Genomic DNA, 21,405 nt, shown 5'->3' with positions numbered 1-21,405 from the left:
TCACATTTACGCTTCAAGAGTTATAAAGGTGATGAACACAAAGTTTCGCCATTTCGTAAACTTTTGTTCACCACTGACCTTATTTCAGGCATTGAAGCGAAACCCCGCCGCATTCAAAAATCCCATTGACTTTGAGGCGAAGTGCGGTGGACTTCTGGGTTGCGGCCTAGAAAAAGAGGTCCTCCCTGCGATACTCCTCCCTGCCGTACTCTATTGTATACTTTGATTTTGTCCGACACGACGACCAACCACCTGCCAGCAGCAGCAGCGACTCTCAGTGGACGTGCCTAACCTCTAACCCGCCCAGCGACGTAGCCCCAAGGAGAAATGGTTGCTGAGGGCAGCATCCTGAGAGGTGCGCGTGCATCCATCCATGCATACATACACACCGAGTTGTAAACATTCAGAGATTCCACGCGCACTGCCATGATTCTATACTTATATGCAAAGAACACACACACACACACAAAGAAAACCCATCAGAAAACTCAAGGTTGGCTCCTCCACCTCACGTCCAGAGGGCCGGACAGACAGCTGTACTCTCTCTCTCCCCCAGACATCACGCACCAATCGAGCGGCTCGGTTATGTGTCTGTCCCCCCCCCCCCCCCCAAGTGGTCAGATAGACACACACACACACACACACTCATATTATGCCCACAGCACATACCCCGACACATTTACCTCATAGCGTTAAAGTATGTATTTATCTCTTTATCAGTGTTGGGGGAAGTCATTAGTGACTTCATCACCTACCTTACAAAATAACTACTTGCATTACAGTTACGCCAAAAAAAAAGAAAGAACCGGATATTCAAGAAAAATTAGACTAGTTTTAAAAAGTAACAGAGGATTGAAAATGAACATGTAAAAGTAGTCTGTGTACTCTTAAGTGTGTTACCCCCAAACAATGCTCTCTACACCCATATAGTTACTACACACACCATTCTACCTACATACATGCATACCTCTGTCAACACCTGTACAAATAACACATATATACTATGCTTAAATAGACATGCACACATGTACACAGTTACATACCTGTGTGTGTATATATATATCGTATACCTCTCCTTCGACACATACCTCCTGTCGTCATTACCTCACACACACACCCACACAACCGATTGTCTCGTTTGTTCAATGTGTTACCTCAGTCATTCTGTCGCCACCCCCCCCCCCCCCCCCCCCCCGCAAATAACCGCCGGGCTGCACCCACAACTTCCCAGCCGCCCGCGTGTGTCCATGTGCGCCTGGCCCCTCACTGGTGCCCTGAGGGCCACTCCGGGGCCCCGCCTCCCAGGGTGGGTCACTTACCTTTCTGCCCTGTCTGCTAACGTGGGGTCCCCGGGGGGCGGGGGGGGGGGTCACTTACCTCCACGGGCCTGACTGCCCCAGACACCCCCCCCCCCCGTGCACTCACACACACACACACACACACACACACACACACACACACACACACACACACACACACACACTCGTTTCAGTTCCCGCCTCAAAACAAGACAGATTCTACCTCACCTCTCATCTGAGTGCAGCTGCCCCTCTGTCTACAGTGCAACACACTCTATAACACACACACACACACACACACACACACACACACACACACACACTGTCTACACACACACACATATGCCGTAAAACACGGTGTGCAAACGAGTTGCCAACGTGGACCCATGGAGTGTGCTCCTCCAGCAGACGTGGAGTGTGCTCCTCCAGCAGACGTGGAGTGTGCTCCTCCAGCAGACCTGGAGGGTGCTCCTCCAGCAGACCTGGAGTGTGCTCCTCCAGCAGACCTGGAGGGTGCTCCTCCAGCAGACATGGAGTGTGCTCCTCCAGCAGACATGGAGTGTGCTCCTCCAGCAGACGTGGAGGGTGCTCCTCCAGCAGACATGGAGTGTGCTCCTCCAGCAGACGTGGAGGGTGCTCCTCCAGCAGACATGGAGTGTGCTCCTCCAGCAGACATGGAGTGTGCTCCTCCAGCAGACATGGAGGGTGCTCCTCCAGCAGACGTGGAGGGTGCTCCTCCAGCAGACGTGGAGTGTGCTCCTCCAGCAGACAGTGTACAGCAGGTCTGTTCAATGGGCCATGGATCAACCATCCACAACAAACCCACATGGCAGGCTTTTGATTTTTTTTTTTCCACTTTTGTTGTCGTTATTGTTGTTTATTTGTCCCGCCACATGATGGGACCAAGAGTCACTTTGGATTCCCTTTTTATTCAGGAACCTGAAATGACAAAAGGGAGGGGCGAGGGGTGAATGAGTGACAGTATGGCGTGGTGGTGAATGAGTGACAGTATGGCGTGGTGGTGAACTCAAAAAAGCAAACTGTCATGGGGACAAAGACAGTTGGAAACTGGGACTCCAGTTGGAAGCCATTTTGGCCCGATGGGTCAGAGGCCAAAGGACTGTCGTCGCGTTGACTGCAAAGTACTTCAGCGGCAAAGTGACAGGAAGCCAGTCAGCGGTATTCACCTGTGGATGGATACGGTATTTTATCGTGGTCGGCGGAGGGACGCGGTGGCGGGGCTGTGACATGACTCAGGCCGAGCCCACAGAAAAACCCGCCACACGTAAATGGACTATATTTCCCGCACCTTACCGGATCTCCCTTCCCGAAATGGACGGAAAGCCATTCGAAAGACTCTTCTGACCGAATACGAATCGAACTCTGCTGAAATAATAAGCTCCACCCAACCTAACCCAAGTTGCCATCCACTTATCCACTATACTAGCAGGTTTTCGTTTGTTCCGTTGCACTAAAACCACAACGTCTGTATCCCTTTAGTACCCCCCCCCCAAACCAATGTCTGTATCCCTTAGTACCCCCTAAACCCCGCCCTTTGTCCTCCTTTGCCCCGCCCCCTGCATCTCTCCTCTACCTGCCTGTTCTCACACAGAAACAAAACGCTATCTCGTCTCTCGATTATCCGTCGAAAAACCAACAAGGACTGTGACGCGGCCTCAAAAGCCACCACCACTCTCAGTGTTCTACCATGCAGGCCGTTTCAATACAAAACCTATACAGGGATACACACACACACACACACACACACTACGACACGCGCGCACACGCGCGTGCGCACACAGCAATAGGTGAAGCAAGCCGTCCAGCGTCACGCTGATCCGTACTCTACTCACTATCACTGTGAATGAAAGCCATGCTGACAGCGGGTCATGGCTCAGACAGGGAACACTGGCTTAGTAATTCTGACATGTGCCTCACAGAGGTACATTACTGTATAGAATCATATATGAGAATATAGATATATAGATATATATATAAAGATATATATAAATGTTACACTTATTCTACGTGGCATTAGGGCCTTCAGCGGCTACAGTTACGCTGCGAGCTCAAATCTGATGTTCTTCTGATCTATATGAGCGCTGATGTAGCAGAGGGTGGACCTATGGAAAGTCAGTTTAGCCACCTGTTGATTTGTGAAATGATGTTTCCACCATTGTTCTCTTAACGTATCGATGATCTCTCCTACAAACCTCATGTGTGTGTCTTGATATACTGTGTCCTTTATTAGCGGCAGCTGACGTTGAATCGCTCTTTTAAGACACCATAATGACCTCACCTGGGTGAGTGAATCGCTACACCTGTGGGTGATTGGGGCAGCATCCTGATTGGCCCCAGGCTGTATAAGCCCCAATCCAGGTGCCGGGTCCCTTTTTGCTTCCTTGATTTTCACTGGCCAGCGAGGTTGACGTGGTCGTGTGGCATTTACACTTGCATGATAGTGAGTGTGGGGTCTGGAAGAAATATAAAAAGACGTTAGTATTGTTGACCCATTTAACTTAGAAGAAGAGAGTTGATCACGAGCGTGGACCCTCTCTGGGCGACGGTGTCTCCCTCCCTACACCGGCTGTTTGGAGCGTGAGGTGCCTCCCTACACCGGCTGTTTGGAGCGTGAGGTGCCTCCCTACACCGGCTGTTTGGAGCGTGAGGTGCCTCCCTACACCGGCTGTTTGGAGCGTGAGGTGCCACCAAAAACCATCACCAGTCATTCACGCACAAATGCAATATATGATATCCTATTGGGATGTATATAGTACACAGTGTTTTTAATCGTCAGGGCGGCAGTCTCCCCAGTTTATTTGGCTTCCAAGTTGAACATATGAGGGATGATGAGTGGTGCCCTTGTGCATGTTTCCCTGGGATTCGCATAGCATTCATGTATATATACTATGCTTAGGAAGCAGAGGAGATCAATCAATCAATCAATCAATCAATCAGTTTAATACATGTCCCAGACGGGCACTTTGGTTCACATCAGGCAGTAGTGGTTATTACACACCATTACTAGTTTGAGAGTAGTAATAAAGGCACACTTCAGAATTATAGTAACATTATTACTAGTTTGAAAAAGTAATAAGGCACACTTCAATATTATACAATACATATCCATTTGTTGCAATATGTACAGATTCCAAAAGGCCATCTGCTCCCCTCTGTCGAGTCGCCGCGTGCGCAGCGCCCCGTTGCAAACTAGCTCGTCAACAAACGCAAGTGGCTCGCTGTCAATCAGCGCCAGATGGATGTATCGGAGGAAAGGGGGGGGGGGGGGGGGTGGGGTGATGCAAGAGCTAACAGGGCTAACAAGGCAGGGGGTTTGGGTGGGGGAAGAGGATCATGGATGGGGGTGGGATGTGCGTGAGTGTGTGTGTGTTTGTGAATGTGTATATGTGTGCTTGTGAGTGAGATATGCCTGGAATTCCTTTCAGGGTCACACAGACCAGGGTCACACAGACCAGGGTCACACAGACCAGGGTCACACAGACCAGAAAGTCAACAACAGGTGAGGCGGGGGAGGGGTGAGGGAATGATGAGCGCAGTTGCAGACGAAATATCAGGGGAGGAATTGCTGCAGTAGCCTTGGCGTCCTCGGCAGGTCGGGGAATCCAGATGCAGATCCAGATGCAGAGATGGTGACGCCTGTAGACGTTAGTAGCATCTAATGACATTGCAGAGTAGGGTGATCACTTTCTGTGCCTCTGTCAGAATAAGAGCCTAGTCAGAATGACACCCCCTCCTCCATCTCTCATCAACTCTGAGAGTGTGACAGGGGTGATAGCTATGCCAGTGGAGCGTGACAGGGGTGATAGGTATGCCAGTGGAGTGTAACAGGGGTGATAGGTGTGCCAGTGGAGGTGCTCGTAACCACTGTGAAGGCATTGCAGGCAGAGCAGCCAAGAGTAGTGGTTTGGAGGGACCAAGTTGGGGGCACAGTCTCATCATCCCGTTCATGTGCTAACTCGCTAAGCTGAGTCTTATCAAATGAGTGATGCTCTTATAATGGCCTCTGTCTAGGGAGGCATTGGACTTGAGATGCCAAAAACTGGAGACTGGAGTTGGCTTCAGTGCTGCTGGCTTCTCGTTCTCGCCACTCTAGACTAGATCGTGCGACGGGGTGAGCGTCACTGTTGACAAAGCCTGACGTGTTGCAGCTTATAGTGCTTCACGCACAGCCCGGGTTCATGGTGCCTCAGTGCTGACAGACACACTGACCACTAGAGATGCGAGATGTGTCTCAGCACACAAGACATGAGAGGCACTGATGTTGTGTCTGCCTGCAGGTCGCTACGAGCCACAAGCTCCGCTCGCACGCAGCTGGCTCATTGCGCCTCTGGCCTGCCCCCGGAGTTCACCTCGGGCACCTGTACGCGCCACTGCAGGGTGTGCTGTGTTTCAGAGTCTGCCGTACTTACCAGCTTGCATGTGGACAGCAAACGTGTGTGTAGGCAGAGCAGATAGAGGAGGAGCAGGAGGACTGTTGAACATGTGCCCAGTGCTCCATGCTTATTGCTTGCACTCGACCTTAAGCTCTGGTCCGAGGCTCGTCCACCCTCCTCAGGATGGTGAAGCAGGGCTGTGGGGGCAGTCACTGTGCCATCGGGCGACAGACTCTGTTATAGACTTTGTTGCCATGGTGGGAATTATTTTCCTGAACACCTGGATGATAAGTCGCCCTCAGGGTTTGCTTGTTCCAGTTAAAAGGCCCCAGGTCAAGGGGACCAGGGTTCGGCTCGTGCCTGCTTGTCACCACTCCAGGTAGTGAGATGGGTTTGGCGTCGCAGTTGACGCAGCTCAGCACCTTTCACAGACTACTCTAGTCAAGTGTGATGTGTTTAAAGAGGCTAAACATGCATTCCCAGAGAAGACGGCAGACCGATGGTGGCGAAATTCTTTCCCTAACTCCTGGAAGACAAAACCGCCTTCAGGCTTGTTTGTCCCAGTTCTTTTGGGAACCAGGTCCATGCCGTTTGGTGCACGAGGACTGATCATGCGGCTACTGCCTGCTCCCTGCCTTAGGTCTGGTCCGGGCCCACACCACCACCAGTCTGTCTATCGAACTGCGCCCTTCCACCCTCGTCAGGAGGGTGAAGCAGGGCTGAGTGGGAAGTTGCCTTCTGCCCATTAGGGCTCTGATAGTGCATCTCCACTGGACATGTGCCCACAGGGTGATGGACTATGTCCGACCAAACTGCCTTGAGCAACCAGTCTCCCAGGCTGGGCTGTCTCATTGGGTTGGGAATACAACCCAACAGGCATAGGGGAGGTCAGAGAGGGAGGCTGCCCCGAACTCCCGGAAGACAAGCCCCGCCCTCAGGCTTGCTTGTCCCAGTTCTCATTGGACAGGCTTTCAGTGACACGGTTGACGAGCCAGACGTGCTGCAGCTTCTGAGCTTTACACGCAGCATCAGTGCCTCCTGCCACACACCACTCCAGATAGTGCCATGTGTGAGTCTGTCTTACCCTAACCCCCTACAGGCTGCAGATAGTGCCATGTGTGAGTCTGTCTTACCCTAACCCCCTACAGGCTGCACTAAGGCTCTGCAGGTGGGAGCAGCCAGCCGCTTGAATAGGGCAATGCCATTGTATAGACCAAAGACAGAGTCACCCCAATCACCCACAGGTGAAGCGCTTCACTCACCCAGGTGAGGTGCTTCACTCACCCAGGTGAGGTGCTTCACTCACCCAGGTGAGGTGCTTCACTCACCCAGGTGAAGTGCTTCACTCACCCAGGTGAGGTGCTTCACTCACCCAGGTGAAGTGCTTCACTCACCCAGGTGAGGTGATTATGTGTCTTAAAGAGCTATTCAACGTCCGTTGCCGCTAATCAAAGATATATTGATACAAATTAAATTTGTAGGAGAGATCATCGCCACTCAGAGAACCTGGGTTACAGCGTAACCAACCGTTTTCAACTTCATTGAGTCCTGTGGTATTCATTTGCGAGCAAATGGATATGATAGTGATGGTTTGCCTTATGGTGATCAACTGAACTTCATAGTTTACCTGCCTTTTTCCTCACCTCTGCATCACTTTACATCCCCCTTTCGTATTACTTTCAAGAGCTGGGAAAAAATGCTTTCCATTTTTAGACGGCGAAGGAAAGATCAGGTCTAAGCCACATAGCTGAAGAATCAGACTTGAGCCAGCAGCGCACAATCTCTCTCTCTCCTGTCTCTCTCTCTCTTTACTGTGTCTCTCTGTCTCTCTCTCTCTCGTTCTCTCTCTCACACAGCCAAATGATGGTAGGAGAGCTCCTTCCGCCGCTCCTCTCTCTCTCAGACAGAAACAACCACACCAGCACCACAGAGCACACTGCCTTCAGTCATGATCAGTCGCACCAGCATAGCAGAGAGACAGATCAATCTCAGTGGCCATCCTCACCAAAAAGCCATTTTATCCGGACATAATTGCTCGCTACTCTTAGTACTCGGTTTGGACGGCAGGCAAATCCTCTTTTATTTTTTATTTTTTTTATTTTTATTTTTTTTCAGATCTGGTGAAATAAATAAATAAACATGTAACATTTTCAGAGATACCGTTTCGATCGCAATTCAGACTTTGTAATATCTGATTCATATCAGATACGTGGAAAAAAAATCTGATTTGAGCTGCCTGTTTGAACATAGCCTACAGTACGGATGGATGGTGGTACACAAGGCAATTTTACGGGCAAAGTGGTCACATTGGCTCACTATCTCCATTTGACAAAAGCAACACAACATCGAGGCGATTCTTCGGACACCTGTTGTCCATCAGAGTTGCCCCCAAAAGTTGCCCTCTGCACCGCTGCCCCCCGTATCACTCGTCGCACTTCCTGGCAAACGCTGCAAAATGATCTTTGAAACAAAGAAATGTTCTTTCCATCGTGCTCTCTCTCAGAATCAGTTACAGTTAAACGTTAGGTTTAGAATAACTGTAATTGTGAAACTACAACAAAGCAATTCTCTCATGCAACTTATTCTTCACAAATAACCAACCCCCCCCCCCCCCCTCCTCCTCCCCGACAACCAATACTACTGCTACTACTTCTTACCCAGGGAAACGCATCTGTAAATCAACATCCTCTCTCTCTCTCTCTCTCTCTCTCTCTCTTCCTCATATAGCTCTCTCTCCCCGGTCCCGCCACCCAACTGGATTGTACGTACGACAATCTCTCAGTTTGGGGTTCACTCTCCTCTCCCCTTTTTCTCCGTCCTAACTCGCCAATGTCCTTTAGCGTGCAACCCTCCCCCCCCCTCCCCCCAACCCCTCCCCTCCCACACACCCCCTCCCCTCCCCTCCCACACACACACAAACAACATGGACGCCCCCTACCCCAACTCATTCTAGCACTTGTGGTGGAGAAAAGGAGACAATCCCTGCAGGAATATGTCCACACGTGGAATGTAAAATACTGAAAAATTGTATGATGTTGTTGCTGTTGCTTTTTGTTGTGCAACCAAGTGTTTGTTGTTTCTGCTTAATCTAGGGTGGATGTTTGCTGGGGGGGGTGTGACACTGTGTGTGACAGAGAGTTGCTGTTGACTCAACTTTTTGTTTTCTTTCTTTTTTATATCGTATGTTTGCGAAAAGACTCTTGAAGTGAGGACTGAAAACCCTGGACGATGTAAAGCGAGAGATCATGTGGAAAACCTGGAACTCTAAGTTCATTGTTTTTTGGATGTGTAAACAAACCCCCCCACCACCCCCCCTATTCTTATTCTTGTTTGTTGTTTTTAATTTGCATCTGATTTTCTTGGTAAGTGACTGTTGATCTGTGTCGATGCTTGACTGTGAGAACGCGGCTGTATGTGACCTTTCAGACCATCGTTGGTGCAGTAACTTAGTAACTTAGTAGCTATATTTGTCACACTTCAGTAACTTAGTAGCTATTTGTCACACTTCACCGCAGGGTCGCCGTTCACGTCACCTTCAATTCAACCCATTGAAAAATGGACACTGGAAGTCTGCTCAGTTTTTTTAATAGAGATCAGGATTTCATTTCAGGGATTTCAAAACAAAATTTTAAACATTTTAAACTTTTCAGATGCCTTATTGTTTTGTACTATTAGTATAATACAGTGTATTAAACCTTGTATGGAGAGGTATTGCAAATACATAATAACTAGGAGGCCACTCTGAGAGTGCAGACCTCCGCCAAGATTCGTGCTATTCATGCATGCTATAAGGTTTGACTATTCCTGCATGCTATAAGGTTTGACTATTCCTGTATGCTATAAGGTTTGTAAGTCTGATTCGGATCTGCTCCAAAATGTAATGGGTTCTTACTTGGCCCATGCTACACCCTTCAATGGGTTCTTACTTGGCCCATGCTACACCCTTCCACCAAGTTCCATGACAGCTGGGCCAGTAGTGTTCTGACGGAGGTAAGAACACAATGAAAGTACTGGAAAGCATCAACTTCAGTGAAACAAAAACCAACGCACTCTTTGGAACTGCGTTCAGCTGCGGAAGGTCTCTCTTCCCGCAAGATTTTCTTTTGTTTACATGGAAAATGAGCAAAGTTAGCCAGGAAATGTTTTGCGCTTAAGTTAAGTAATGTTGTTAACTACCGTAACTAAATTAACTAACCATCCAACCTTGGAGCTGCCACAAGTTCTTATTTCCTCACTTTTTTAGGACAATGCTAGTCGCCTACTATTAATACTGTATGTATGCTAAAGCGTTAGCATTCTTACCTGACAGATCTAAGGCTGATCTACCGGGGGAGTGTCTTGGCACCAATCCTCTCCTCACATATTGGGTAAGGCGACCAATAGGCTAAACCTCCAGAAGTTTGGTGTAGTCCTTAAACAAAAAGAGTTCCATTAAAAGTTTCAAGTGCAACACAATTTAAGTACAGTTTCATTTCACGCCTATTCTTACTATTGCATTGTTACAGTGTTATAAGCACATTATTTGTCTTTACTTTCATTACTTGGCCTGTGTATACAGTGTCATTTTGTACTTCCGATACTTTCAATGGGTTAATACCCAGGTAAGGCCATTGTAAAGCAAGGTGTTACCAAACAAGTTCAAGTCCACTTCCTGGTGCTGTTGAGTTGAAGGTGAATGAACCCAGACCCTGCTCTCCACAGTTGCTTGGGCTGTATCAATTGCTAAGCTGGGCGTGGGTTCTAACTGCTGATCTGGGTAGAATACCTTTTACCCACGTCTTAATGTTCACTTTACAAAGATAATCTGACCCTAGGCCAGCGCTTAGGAGCAGCATCACCCTTTGTTGCACAGGATAGATCTGCCCTATGTTCATCTTGATGTTTAGACAGGAATATTGCTTTTTTTCTAATGGAAAAAGCCTCGCCGTACGAAAAATAACACGAAAAACACATGGGGAAAAAAAATCACAAAATAGAAACCAAAAAAAGAGATTTAAACAACTGTTCATACCTCATCTTATTGCTTTGTGCCAGAGTCAAGAGGAAGAGGGCATGTTCAGTCTCTTCTTATGGCTTTGTAGCAGAGTCAAGAGGAAGAGGGCATGTTCAGTCTCTTCTTATTGCTTGGTAGCAGAGTCAAGAGGAAGAGGGCGTGTTCAGTCTCCGTAAGCGTGGGCAATCACTCGATACGTCTGGCTCAGGGCCCACCTGCGGGTCGGCTCAGGGCCCACCTGCGGGTCGAGGCACGAGGAGGAGGACGGCCCCCAATTTTCAGAGGAAAAGTGGGCACTTTAAAAAAAGTTGAAGGGTTTTTGACGGGACAGTTGTACTTATGTCTAGAGTCCCTGAAACATAAGCGAGGCTCAGAGAAATACGTAACAGGGTGGAAATATTACGTTTGTAGGTGCATTTCCTCAATTTATGCAATAGCTTCAAAATACATTCGGGTCATAGGATAAATTCATCTGAAAATGTTGGGGCCCCGGAGAAAAGAAGTGTTTGAAAACCACTGCACTTACATTGTACTGTACATTGTACTGTAACGAAATAGCAGCATGAAATATGACACCATGCTTAAAGAGTATTTATCCTTGGCTGGCAAACATTTTAGTCCTTCCCTCCCTACAGAAAAGCAGGAGAGGACACAATCTTCACCGGGGCGAGACACACTTACCCAGAGCAACTTAAACTGATGGCTCACCCACATTACAGGCAATATGATTGCACAGATCAAAAATGACAAAATGTCCCTTTTGATCGAGAAATCCAGGATCCAGGAGTTTGCGAGAACAAGCTAAATGGATGGATAGAAAAAGAGAAGGGGAATGATATTCTCTTCAAACATGCAATTGCACAGGCGTTACTTACAGGGTTCCCACGTCATGGAAAACCTGGAAAAGTCATGGAATTTCAACATCTTTGTCAGGCCTGGAAAAAAGTCATGGAATCAGTCAAATCCTTGAAAGTTTTGGAAAAGTCATTGCATTTTTGTTTGTGTGTAATGAAATTAATTGTTACAGTAATCTTCCGTGGATAAATTTCCACGTAATGAAACATAATGGCAAATGCATTTTTTTTGTAGCTGTTGACGTGTTTATTATTGTTATTTCCTGTAGGCTCCTAAGTGGAGCACAGGGCCGCAAGCACACTACACCAACGGGCTGAGGAAAGCTGGGATTGCCCTTTCTATAGCAACTGGGTTTTTGCGAGGGTGGAGTTGCTAGCCCCGCCCACACCCCAGCTATTGATGTAGCGTAGCTGTAGCTCAATGCCTGACATTTGGTTTATTATTACAGATGATGGATTTTTACAACAAAGACCAAATTAAATGGGAAATTCATGATTTTTTTCAATGGCTTTGATGTCATGTGATGTAGTGACTCCAAAGCACTAAATCCAATATAAAGAGGTGTGTGTCCTATTTGTCTAGTGCAGTAATAATTTATGGTATCGTTTCAGAGTCGCCGCCTCACATTACATGGAAAATTCTACTATGGATCCTTGAAAAGTCGTGGAAAAGTTTTGAAATTGTATCCATGAAAATGTGTGGGAACCCTGTAGCAAGTGTGAACGCATCCTCTCCTGCTCCCCCTCCTGTCCTTCCCTTCACAGTGGACACCATGCAGTATAGCACACAACCCACTCCTCCTGTTTAGCGTGTTCAAGACAGACATGGCACGCCGCCCGGTGCCAGCGGTGTTTCCCGTCGGGGCCACGCGCCCGCCCGCGTGTGTCCTTCCAGCCCCTTCTCGCTCCAAACTCCTACTAGAGCCCTGCTTTGTCACATGCCTCGTGCGTTTGAGACAACGTGCCCCAGTGACTTTTGCATTCGTCCACGCCGGCCCTCCGTTGCCCCGCCCGCTGGCCGTGATGCTCTGAGATCCCTAAAGCCACCTTAAGGTGGTTCTGTACTGAAGGTTGCTTTAAAAGCCTCGGTGGTCTCAGTTTAATGTAGCCTATGCAGAGGATGTGTCATTGGCTCAGTTTAACATGCATTTCAGAAAAAAAACGCTCTTCATATTGTCAATAGAGCAATGGCCTTTGTGGCATTGTGCCCTAAAAAGAGTTGTGACGCAGAAGGGCAAATGGCCTTGCCCCTAAAATCATGAAATTCCCCCACGCTATAATACACAACAACTGTACTGGGGCACGTGGAACGCCTTACGTCCAACGCACAAGGTACCGGAGCGCGTTACCTCAAACGCACAAGGCACATGACAAAGCGAGGCTCTGGTACGAGTTGGGAGTGAGAATGTGTTGGTCCTTCTGGCACAGCACAGTGTTGAATGTAAAGCTGAATGAGATGTGGATTTAAGCACCTATACGATATGACGAGAGCTTGAGCGTTTTCCTCGATAATGCTGGTCATGAGTTTGTAAACGGTCATGGTCATGTCATGATCGTGAGTTTGTAAACGGTCATGTCATGATCATGAGTTTGTAAATGGTCACGAGTTTGGAAACGGGCATGGTTGGTGTTTCTCTTGTTTTGTGACAAATCATTCATGGCACAATCAGAAATGGCATCTCAGCGCAAAAGCTGTTTGTGTATGTGGCTATGTGATATTCATTTTCAACAGTATAAAAATAATTTGATATCAATCTGTCTGCTCCGTCTTTCTATCTCACATAATACTATGACATTCTAGCTGTTTTGTTGAGGAATGTTTGGGGCACTGATCCTGCTATCTTTAGGTTATGGGGTGGTCTGTATGACGGTATGATGCTCTGTGTGATTTGTGCATTTTGAATGGCTGTGTCCCGCCTCGTTTGGGTTGATTTAACAGTCCAATCAATATTCATTAACATGACAAACTCCCCCCAAAGCCAAAAGGTGTTTCAAAATATCAAAGTGTCAAATCTGAAGCTTCTCCATAGACAAATATACTGATTTAGTGGACACAAGGTTTATGCTTTACACCTAATTCTGTTTCAGTCACCTCTGCCAACTGTTCTTATTCATTCACTATGAAGTAGCTCCATATTGACATAACAGACCAGGGGAAACAATTAGAAACATTTGTACTAGTACAAATTAAATAAAAATAACGTGAAAAAAAATATTTTTTGTTCTTAAACCGAATGTTTTATGGTCACTCACGATTCAGTAGGTCATCATGGGTTGACTTGGTTCGAGCCTTAAAACTCGTTATATAAGGATTTATGGAAATCTCTAGTATATGGAGAAAATGATTGCGGAACTTACTTCCGGGACAAATTACGTCACAAAGTCACGTGCCTGTTGAGCTCTATAGCCTCATCCAGGAAGGATGAAATCACTGATGACATCATCACTGAGCTTGCCACAGCCAGAAGGATGACATCACTGATGAGGTAGGGCAATCACCTAATTGAAAAATACGGCTCTGTCAGGTCACCCGCACGGGTGCTCTTTACACCCCCTGAAAGTTTCAGCCCAATCGCACGTAAAACGAAATTCTGCTCACACGCACACACACTGCCACTTGTCTAATTATAATAAGAATATATAGCCGCAAGCGGCAATACCAGGGGTTCAAGCCCAATGATGTCACAATGTCTATGATATCATCACTGATGCTTAAGAAAGAAGGAAAGCACTCGGCAAACTGATGACATCACAGTCAAGCAATTGCATGACATCACCTCTAGTTGAGTGACATCACTCGCCAGTGACATCACTCACACGAGATGATTCGCCCAGGTCAACTGCTGACCTACAGGTGACAGGTGACTACATCATTAGGGAGCAGTGATGTCACATATTGACATCATCAGTCTCTGACTTAATTAGCATAAGGTATATGACATCATATTCACCTTATGTTGCCCCGCCCACTTTTTCTCTTCCTTGTCGGACGCAATTGTATTAGTTCTTCCGGTTCACACGAGATGGATTCACCCAGGTCGACTACTGACCTCCAGGTGCATATGAGCTATTGACCCAGCGGTATGGATGATTAGAAAAACAGGAAATGGGGTATCGGTTGTATCGCCGGAATTTGCTAGATTGGTATAAGTTTTTGTTTCTGAGTAGTAGGAATGAAGTGTCACCGTTTCTACTGTCACCGCCTTACCTGTTTCTCCTGTCACCTGACCTCCTTACCTGCAGCTATATCCAAAAACTCAGATCTTCTCTGATGGGTTCCTTCTTCCGTGGAACAAAATCTCATCGGATGGTGTTCTGTGCTGATACTGTGCATATTTATTGGTGGGTCCTTGACATGATTAAGTTTGGGAACCCCCGAGTCATGCCCAGCTCTCTCCAGCAGTTACCCCCCCGCCCCCCCCCCCACACACACACACACACACAGGACATTATTACCTCTCCAATAAAGTTCTGTGAAACCTAGGCTTGCCAGACGATCTCCCTGCACCAGGAGTGAAACTAGCAGTGGGGTTTAATGACATTTGCTTTACAAGAGAAAACATGTCAAATCTGCACGTCCTTTGGCATCTTTGACCCATGAGGGTGTTACGGACCCTATGGGAATCTGGTCTGCAGGATCCTGTTGTATTCTGGCATCCTTTGGGAATCTGGTCTGCAGGATCCTATTGTATTCTGGTATCCTTTGGGAATCTGCTCTGCAGGATCCTGTTGTATTCTGGCATCCTTTGGGAATCTGGTCTGCAGGATCCTATTGTATTCTGGCATCCTTTGGGAATCTGCTCTGCAGGATCCTATTGTATTCTGGCATCCTTTGCTGAATAATATAGCCTTGGCCTTAGCCTCAGAATTCGACCGCTCATGTGTTTAACTTATGGACGCCATATTTTCACTGCCGTCTCCATTTGCAAAATGTCCTACTTTTTCATAAATGTAGCAATCACGATAAAACAGTACTTGCCTTAAACACAAGGTTGTTGCCCGCCGAACTGGGCTATTCAGGTTCTTATGTCGTATCCAAAACCAGTGTTTTTCTCATGCCAGAGCCTGTTATTTCTATTCTTCTGGATGTGTATTACGGGTTTCCACGTGTAGCGGAAGAACAGCGGCCATTTTTTATGGAAAAGACAGGCCGAGATAAAAAAGACAGGCATGATAAAAACAGCTCAGAATTGGAAAATATTAGCACCTTTTTTTTTTGTTTCAATGGGAAATTGTGTTCAATTAATAATTAATTAATTGGCTGAAAAGGGTGTGTAAAGTTAAAAACTATAACTTGAACTCAAATTTCCAAGCCTTAAGTTCGAAATATCTGGAGGAAGTACCGGTAATAAAAAAATGCTTTTTGTAAAAAGTGGCTGGGGGCCCAACAATATCACTTTTTTGCATTCTATAATGGTTTCTATAGGCCAGAAATGGAAGTGTTCCCTGGGAAATGTGGTTTGGTACATACTGTAGTGTAGTCATACTTGGTGTGAAAAGTTTGGGAACCCTGCTGTGTCTACATGAATGAACCCTGCTGTGTCTACATGAATGAACCCTGCTGTGTCTACATGAATGAACCCTGCTCTACATGAATGAACCCTGCTGTGTCTACATGAATGAACCCTGCTGTGTCTACATGAATGAACCCTGCTGTGTCTACATGAATGAACCCTGCTCTACATGAATGAACCCTGCTGTGTCTACATGAATGAACCCTGCTGTGTCTACATGAATGAACCCTGCTGTGTCTACATGAATGCACCCTGCTGTGTCTACATGAATGAACCCTGCTCTACATGAATGAACCCTGCTCTACATGAATGAACCCTGCTGTGTCTACATGAATGAACCCTGCTCTACATGAATGAACCCTGCTGTGTCTACATGAATGAACCCTGCTGTGTCTACATGAATGAACCCTGCTCTACATGAATGAACCCTGCTGTGTCTACATGAATGAACCCTGCTCTACATGAATGAACCCTGCTGTGTCTACATGAATGAACCCTGCTCTACATGAATGAACCCTGCTCTACATGAATGAACCCTGCTGTGTCTACATGAATGAACCCTGCTCTACATGAATGAACCCTGCTCTACATGAATGAACCCTGCTGTGTCTACATGAATGAACCCTGCTCTACATGAATGAACCCTGCTGTGTCTACATGAATGAACCCTGCTGTGTCTACATGAATGTGACCAGAGATGCACATCTTTCTTTCACCTGTGCATCAGTGCTTTTTATTGCAATAATACATCTGCATGTTGATATATACCCCCCCCCCCCCACACACACACACACACACACACACACACCAATGGTCAGAACATACTGTAGTGTAAAAAGAGCTTTTGAACAAGAAAATAAAAAATAATAACCACACCCACCGACTAAAGCTGGATACACACGCACACACACACACACACACACCGACTAAAGCTGGATACACACGCACACACACACACACACGCACACGCACACACACATGCAGCATTTTGTTCCCCACACAGGCAAAACACAAGCTGGAGATGTAATAAGTACTACTTTAAAGGTTTTTTCAACAGTTTCCATGTCAAAAGTGCTGAATATATATATACACACACATACATATATGCATATATATATATGCATATATATATATATATATATATATAACACTGATGATGCATACAGACTAGCTTGACTGTACTGTATGCAACACAGACAGAGGCCAATAACCCAACATTTACTTTCACTTTACAGTCACCTGTTGAAATCAACATCCCCGGAGCAATGGGAGGGGACACTCATACTGATAGAGTACTGATATTAATTATTCTTATGATATACTGTATTTTGTATATATACTATTTACAATAAGTAAATAACATACATTTAAAGGGTTTACATTTACACACTGAACAGATTCGTCTTCTTTTTTTTACATCCACTACACATTCACTAAAAGCCTCTCATACATTCACATCTTAACAGCTTAGGGATTGGTGTGATTTCTGCATGTATACTTTATATACTGTTTGTGTTCGCGAGTATACATATTGTACTAACAATAACTACGTCTAGCAAGACGAAAGATATGCAACGAATACAACAAATACGCGAAGCTAAAAACATACATGGCAAATATAATTTTTTTAACGCACGATGCACAAGACAGCACTGTTTGCAAACCCCATATTGCAATTTCTTTACAGACAACAGATTTTTGAACAGTACGATTTCCAGTAGCATTTTCCGCGATAGGCCAGTTGCGTGTCGCTGAGAGGGATGAAGAATGAGGAGGAGGAGGAAGGTGACAGTGGTGAAACATGCTGTGACAGAGAGGAAGAATGAGCCCTCTCTGAGACCGGCTGTATAGATAAGACGTATAGATGCAGAGACAGCTTCCTCCAGTAGGTGGCATGGCGACAGCTTCCTCCACTCCCTCTACTCGTCGTAGAAGCCGCTGCGGTCACTAGAGGAAGAAAGAGGAGAGTTTTTCAGTTTTCTGCAGATAACATGGCATTACCCCTCCTCCCCCCCCCACAAACAAACAAAGACTGTAAGGGCCCTATTTATTTAGACAATCAAATAGCGCTGAGGTCTAAGTGCATTTGGCTGTGTCAAATAGTGAAATGCATAATAGTGAACTTGAAATTTTAAATCTCAACACCAGCCCATGGCCTTTCTAGTATAAATCAAATAGAAGGGAAAAAACACCAAAATACTGATATTACAATGATCAAATATAATGTAAGATATTACAATGATCAAATATAATGTAAGATATTACAATGGTCAATGAATTTGACATGGCACGGTGCCAATGAGTGAATGAGTACAAGCCTTTGCACTCTTTAAATAGCAGGAAAACACTGCGCCAGACTTTAGACCAGTTTTTGTTGGTCCAAACGCAAGCGAGCGCTTTCCGCGGTCTCGAGATAGCAATACGCCAACAATGCGCCTGACCACACCCCATTTTAAGACCAACACACCCACACGGTGCAAAGATGAGCGCAATCTATTTAAAAACAACATGGGCACCGGGCGTGAACTGTGTAGCTTGGAAACTAGCAATTCCACATGCGCTGTGCTTTGCACCAGGTGGAAGATAGGGCCCTAAGTCTTTAGTGATGAACAGTTAACCCCAGAGTAGCCTACTCACACTACACCAGCACAACACTGGGCGCTGTCTGGAGCCACACAAAAAGCCACCAGCAGGATTTAACCGGCTATAAAACAAGAAGAGAAGCACCATGTGACTCCTCCTCTGCTACTATAAAACAAGAAGAGAAGCACCATGTGACTCCATATGACTATAGTTGAAAATAGATGTGGCATTCTGAAGAGAGGGAGTGTGTGTTCTGAAGAGAGGGAGTGTGTGTTCTGAAGAGAGGGAGTGTGTGTTCTGAAGAGAGGGAGTGTGTGTTCTGAAGAGAGGGAGTGTGTGTTCTGAAGAGAGGGAGTGTGTGCGCGCGCGAGGTTTGAAGAGAGAGGGACATCCATGCCGTGCGTAATGTATCCAAGCCAGGATTTCCTGCACTGCGCGGAGAATACTGTGCGCTCAGGCGCAGTGGGGTTTTTAGCGCTAAGACCTGCTATTAGGTGGCGTTAAAATTGAGAGCACCCAAGGACATTTTTCCTAACACATTGCGCCGGAACGCCTGGTTTGGCACGGGCGACGCCCACACCTGTGTTTACGCTCGGGACCTGGCGCTGGTATCTTCGCCAGAGTGCAAAATGACACTTGCAGGAGGCAGACGATAGGCTAAGAGGCGCGCAAAGGCCAGTATTTAGCACGCCTACTACACCTGTGTCTGCGCTTAGATTCCAGCGCAAAACTGGATGGTGGAGGCAGACGATAACTTAAGACGCAGGGAAGATAGCATAAGAGGTGCGTAAACGGCTGCGCCGTATGACGATAGGGCCCTACATCTTAAAATCATGCAGAGAGATACATATTTGGAGAAGTCAAAATGAAATTCAGGAATAATGCAAGATGTAAAGTCTGCATGACATTTGCAATGTCATGTTAGGCAAAGCATCATCATGAAAGGCATATTGAATCAGCCGCTGCTATAAGTTATGGATGATAATGGTAAGGGTTAGGGTGGTAGTCAGGTTTATACCGTATGAGACACACTGAGTGTACAAAATATCACAAATCTACCTCCTTTTCAGGCATGAAAGGGAAATGTAAATGGAGGGAGGAGGGAGGTTAAAGACCTTTTAAGCCCTAAAATGAGTAAAACATGGATTGTGCAAAAAATGTGAAACTGAATATTAGGAAAGCAGATCGAATAGTTTGTACCCTCAGTGCAAATACTGATAATACAACCACACAACACCTGCATGGAAAATACATGTGTGGATTCCAAAGCTAATGCTACATAGCTAGCTACAGGTGTGTTACTCCTAACCTACAGTCACTAGTCTCATCATCGTTGTGTTGTTGACCTTACCGGTGAACAGTCAGTGACCGACAGCTTAAATGCGGATTTGATCGCCATCATTCAACCTGGTGATTAAAATAAAGCTGTTAAGGTCAAAGAGTCAGTAAGGTGAGAAGACATGACTCATTGGCTCATCAGCCATTAGTGTGTATTCATCATTAGTGTGTATTCTTGTGTGACATGACTGAGTCACATTCCAATCATGTTCTGTCAACCATGTTTATGATGGAAATGATAGTCGACTGTGAGTCGAGATGAGAGAGGGTCTATGGTCAAAGAAACAAGCTGATTGGCCGATCATGGAGGAGGTATATAAACAGGGATGAGGATGGGGGGAAAAGAGGGAGGCTATTGGATGTTGGAGGTGGAGCGGCAGCCATGACAGCAGAGCTGATTGGAGTGCTTGTACTCACGCCCCCTCATCTCTGAGCAGAGACAGGAACTTGGTCACTCTGTATTCCTGTTCCATCTGGAGACAAACAGACAGACAGAGAGACAGAGAGACAGACAGACAGACAGACAGACAGACAGACAGACAGAGAGACAGACAGACAGACAGAGAGAGAGATTGAACAGTCTGTTGACAGAGGAAACAGTCAAATATAAAAGACAAATTATAGGGAGGCCTTTCAGGGTTCCCTTAATTTAATCAGTGTCTCAAACTATGCTGTGTTGGGTTGTTGAATTTGAGGGAATTGTCTCTTCAAACTTAAAAAACCTTGAAAAGTCTTTGAAAAGTCTTTGTGACTATGCTGTCAGGCTGTAGCTACCTGCAGAGACACTGTGACTATGCTGTCAGGCTGTAGCTACCTGCAGTGACACTGTGACTATGCTGTCAGGCTGTAGCTACCTGCAGGGACACTGTGACTATGCTGTCAGGCTGTAGCTACCTGCAGGGACACTGTGACTATGCTGTCAGGCTGTAGCTACCTGCAGTGACACTGTGACTATGCTGCTGTCAGGCTGTAGCTACCTGCAGTGACACTGTGACTATGCTGCTGTCAGGCTGTAGCTACCTGACACTGTGACTATGCTGTCAGGCTGTATCTACCTGCAGGGACACTGTGACTATGCTGTCAGGCTGTAGCTACCTGCAGAGACACTGTGACTATGCTGTCAGGCTGTAGCTACCTGCAGAGACACTGTGACTATGCTGTCAGGCTGTAGCTACCTGCAGTGACACTGTGACTATGCTGCTGTCAGGCTGTAGCTACCTGCAGTGACACTGTGACTATGCTGCCAGGCTGTAGCTACCTGCAGTGACACTGTGACTATGCTGTCAGGCTGTAGCTACCTGCAGTGACACTGTGACTATGCTGTCAGGCTGTAGCTACCTGCAGGGACACTGTGACTATGCTGTCAGGCTGTAGCTACCTGCAGAGACACTGTGACTATGCTGTCAGGCTGTAGCTACCTGCAGTGACACT

The 21,405-nt window shown here is 46.5% G+C and overlaps 1 protein-coding gene across 1 annotated transcript in view; it reads right to left on the bottom strand.

The window, feature by feature from the left end:
• Positions 1–20,387: 20,387 nt before the first annotated feature.
• Positions 20,388–21,405, bottom strand: part of LOC310788642 (vesicle-fusing ATPase) — a gene marked incomplete at both ends in the record, with an annotated part of 27,921 nt that continues 26,903 nt past the window's right edge. The window contains one exon of the mRNA XM_083650170.1: positions 20,388–20,447. Coding sequence (XP_083506296.1) covers positions 20,388–20,447 — 60 coding nt within the window. The remainder of the gene's footprint in view (positions 20,448–21,405) is intronic.

Source organism: Poromitra crassiceps (assembly GCF_964638095.1).
Source record: "Poromitra crassiceps genome assembly, chromosome: 13".
In the NCBI taxonomy this organism is placed as follows: Eukaryota; Metazoa; Chordata; class Actinopteri; order Beryciformes; family Melamphaidae; genus Poromitra; species Poromitra crassiceps.
Note: the sequence above shows the minus strand (reverse complement) of the source record. Positions and strands in the feature narration are given on the sequence as shown.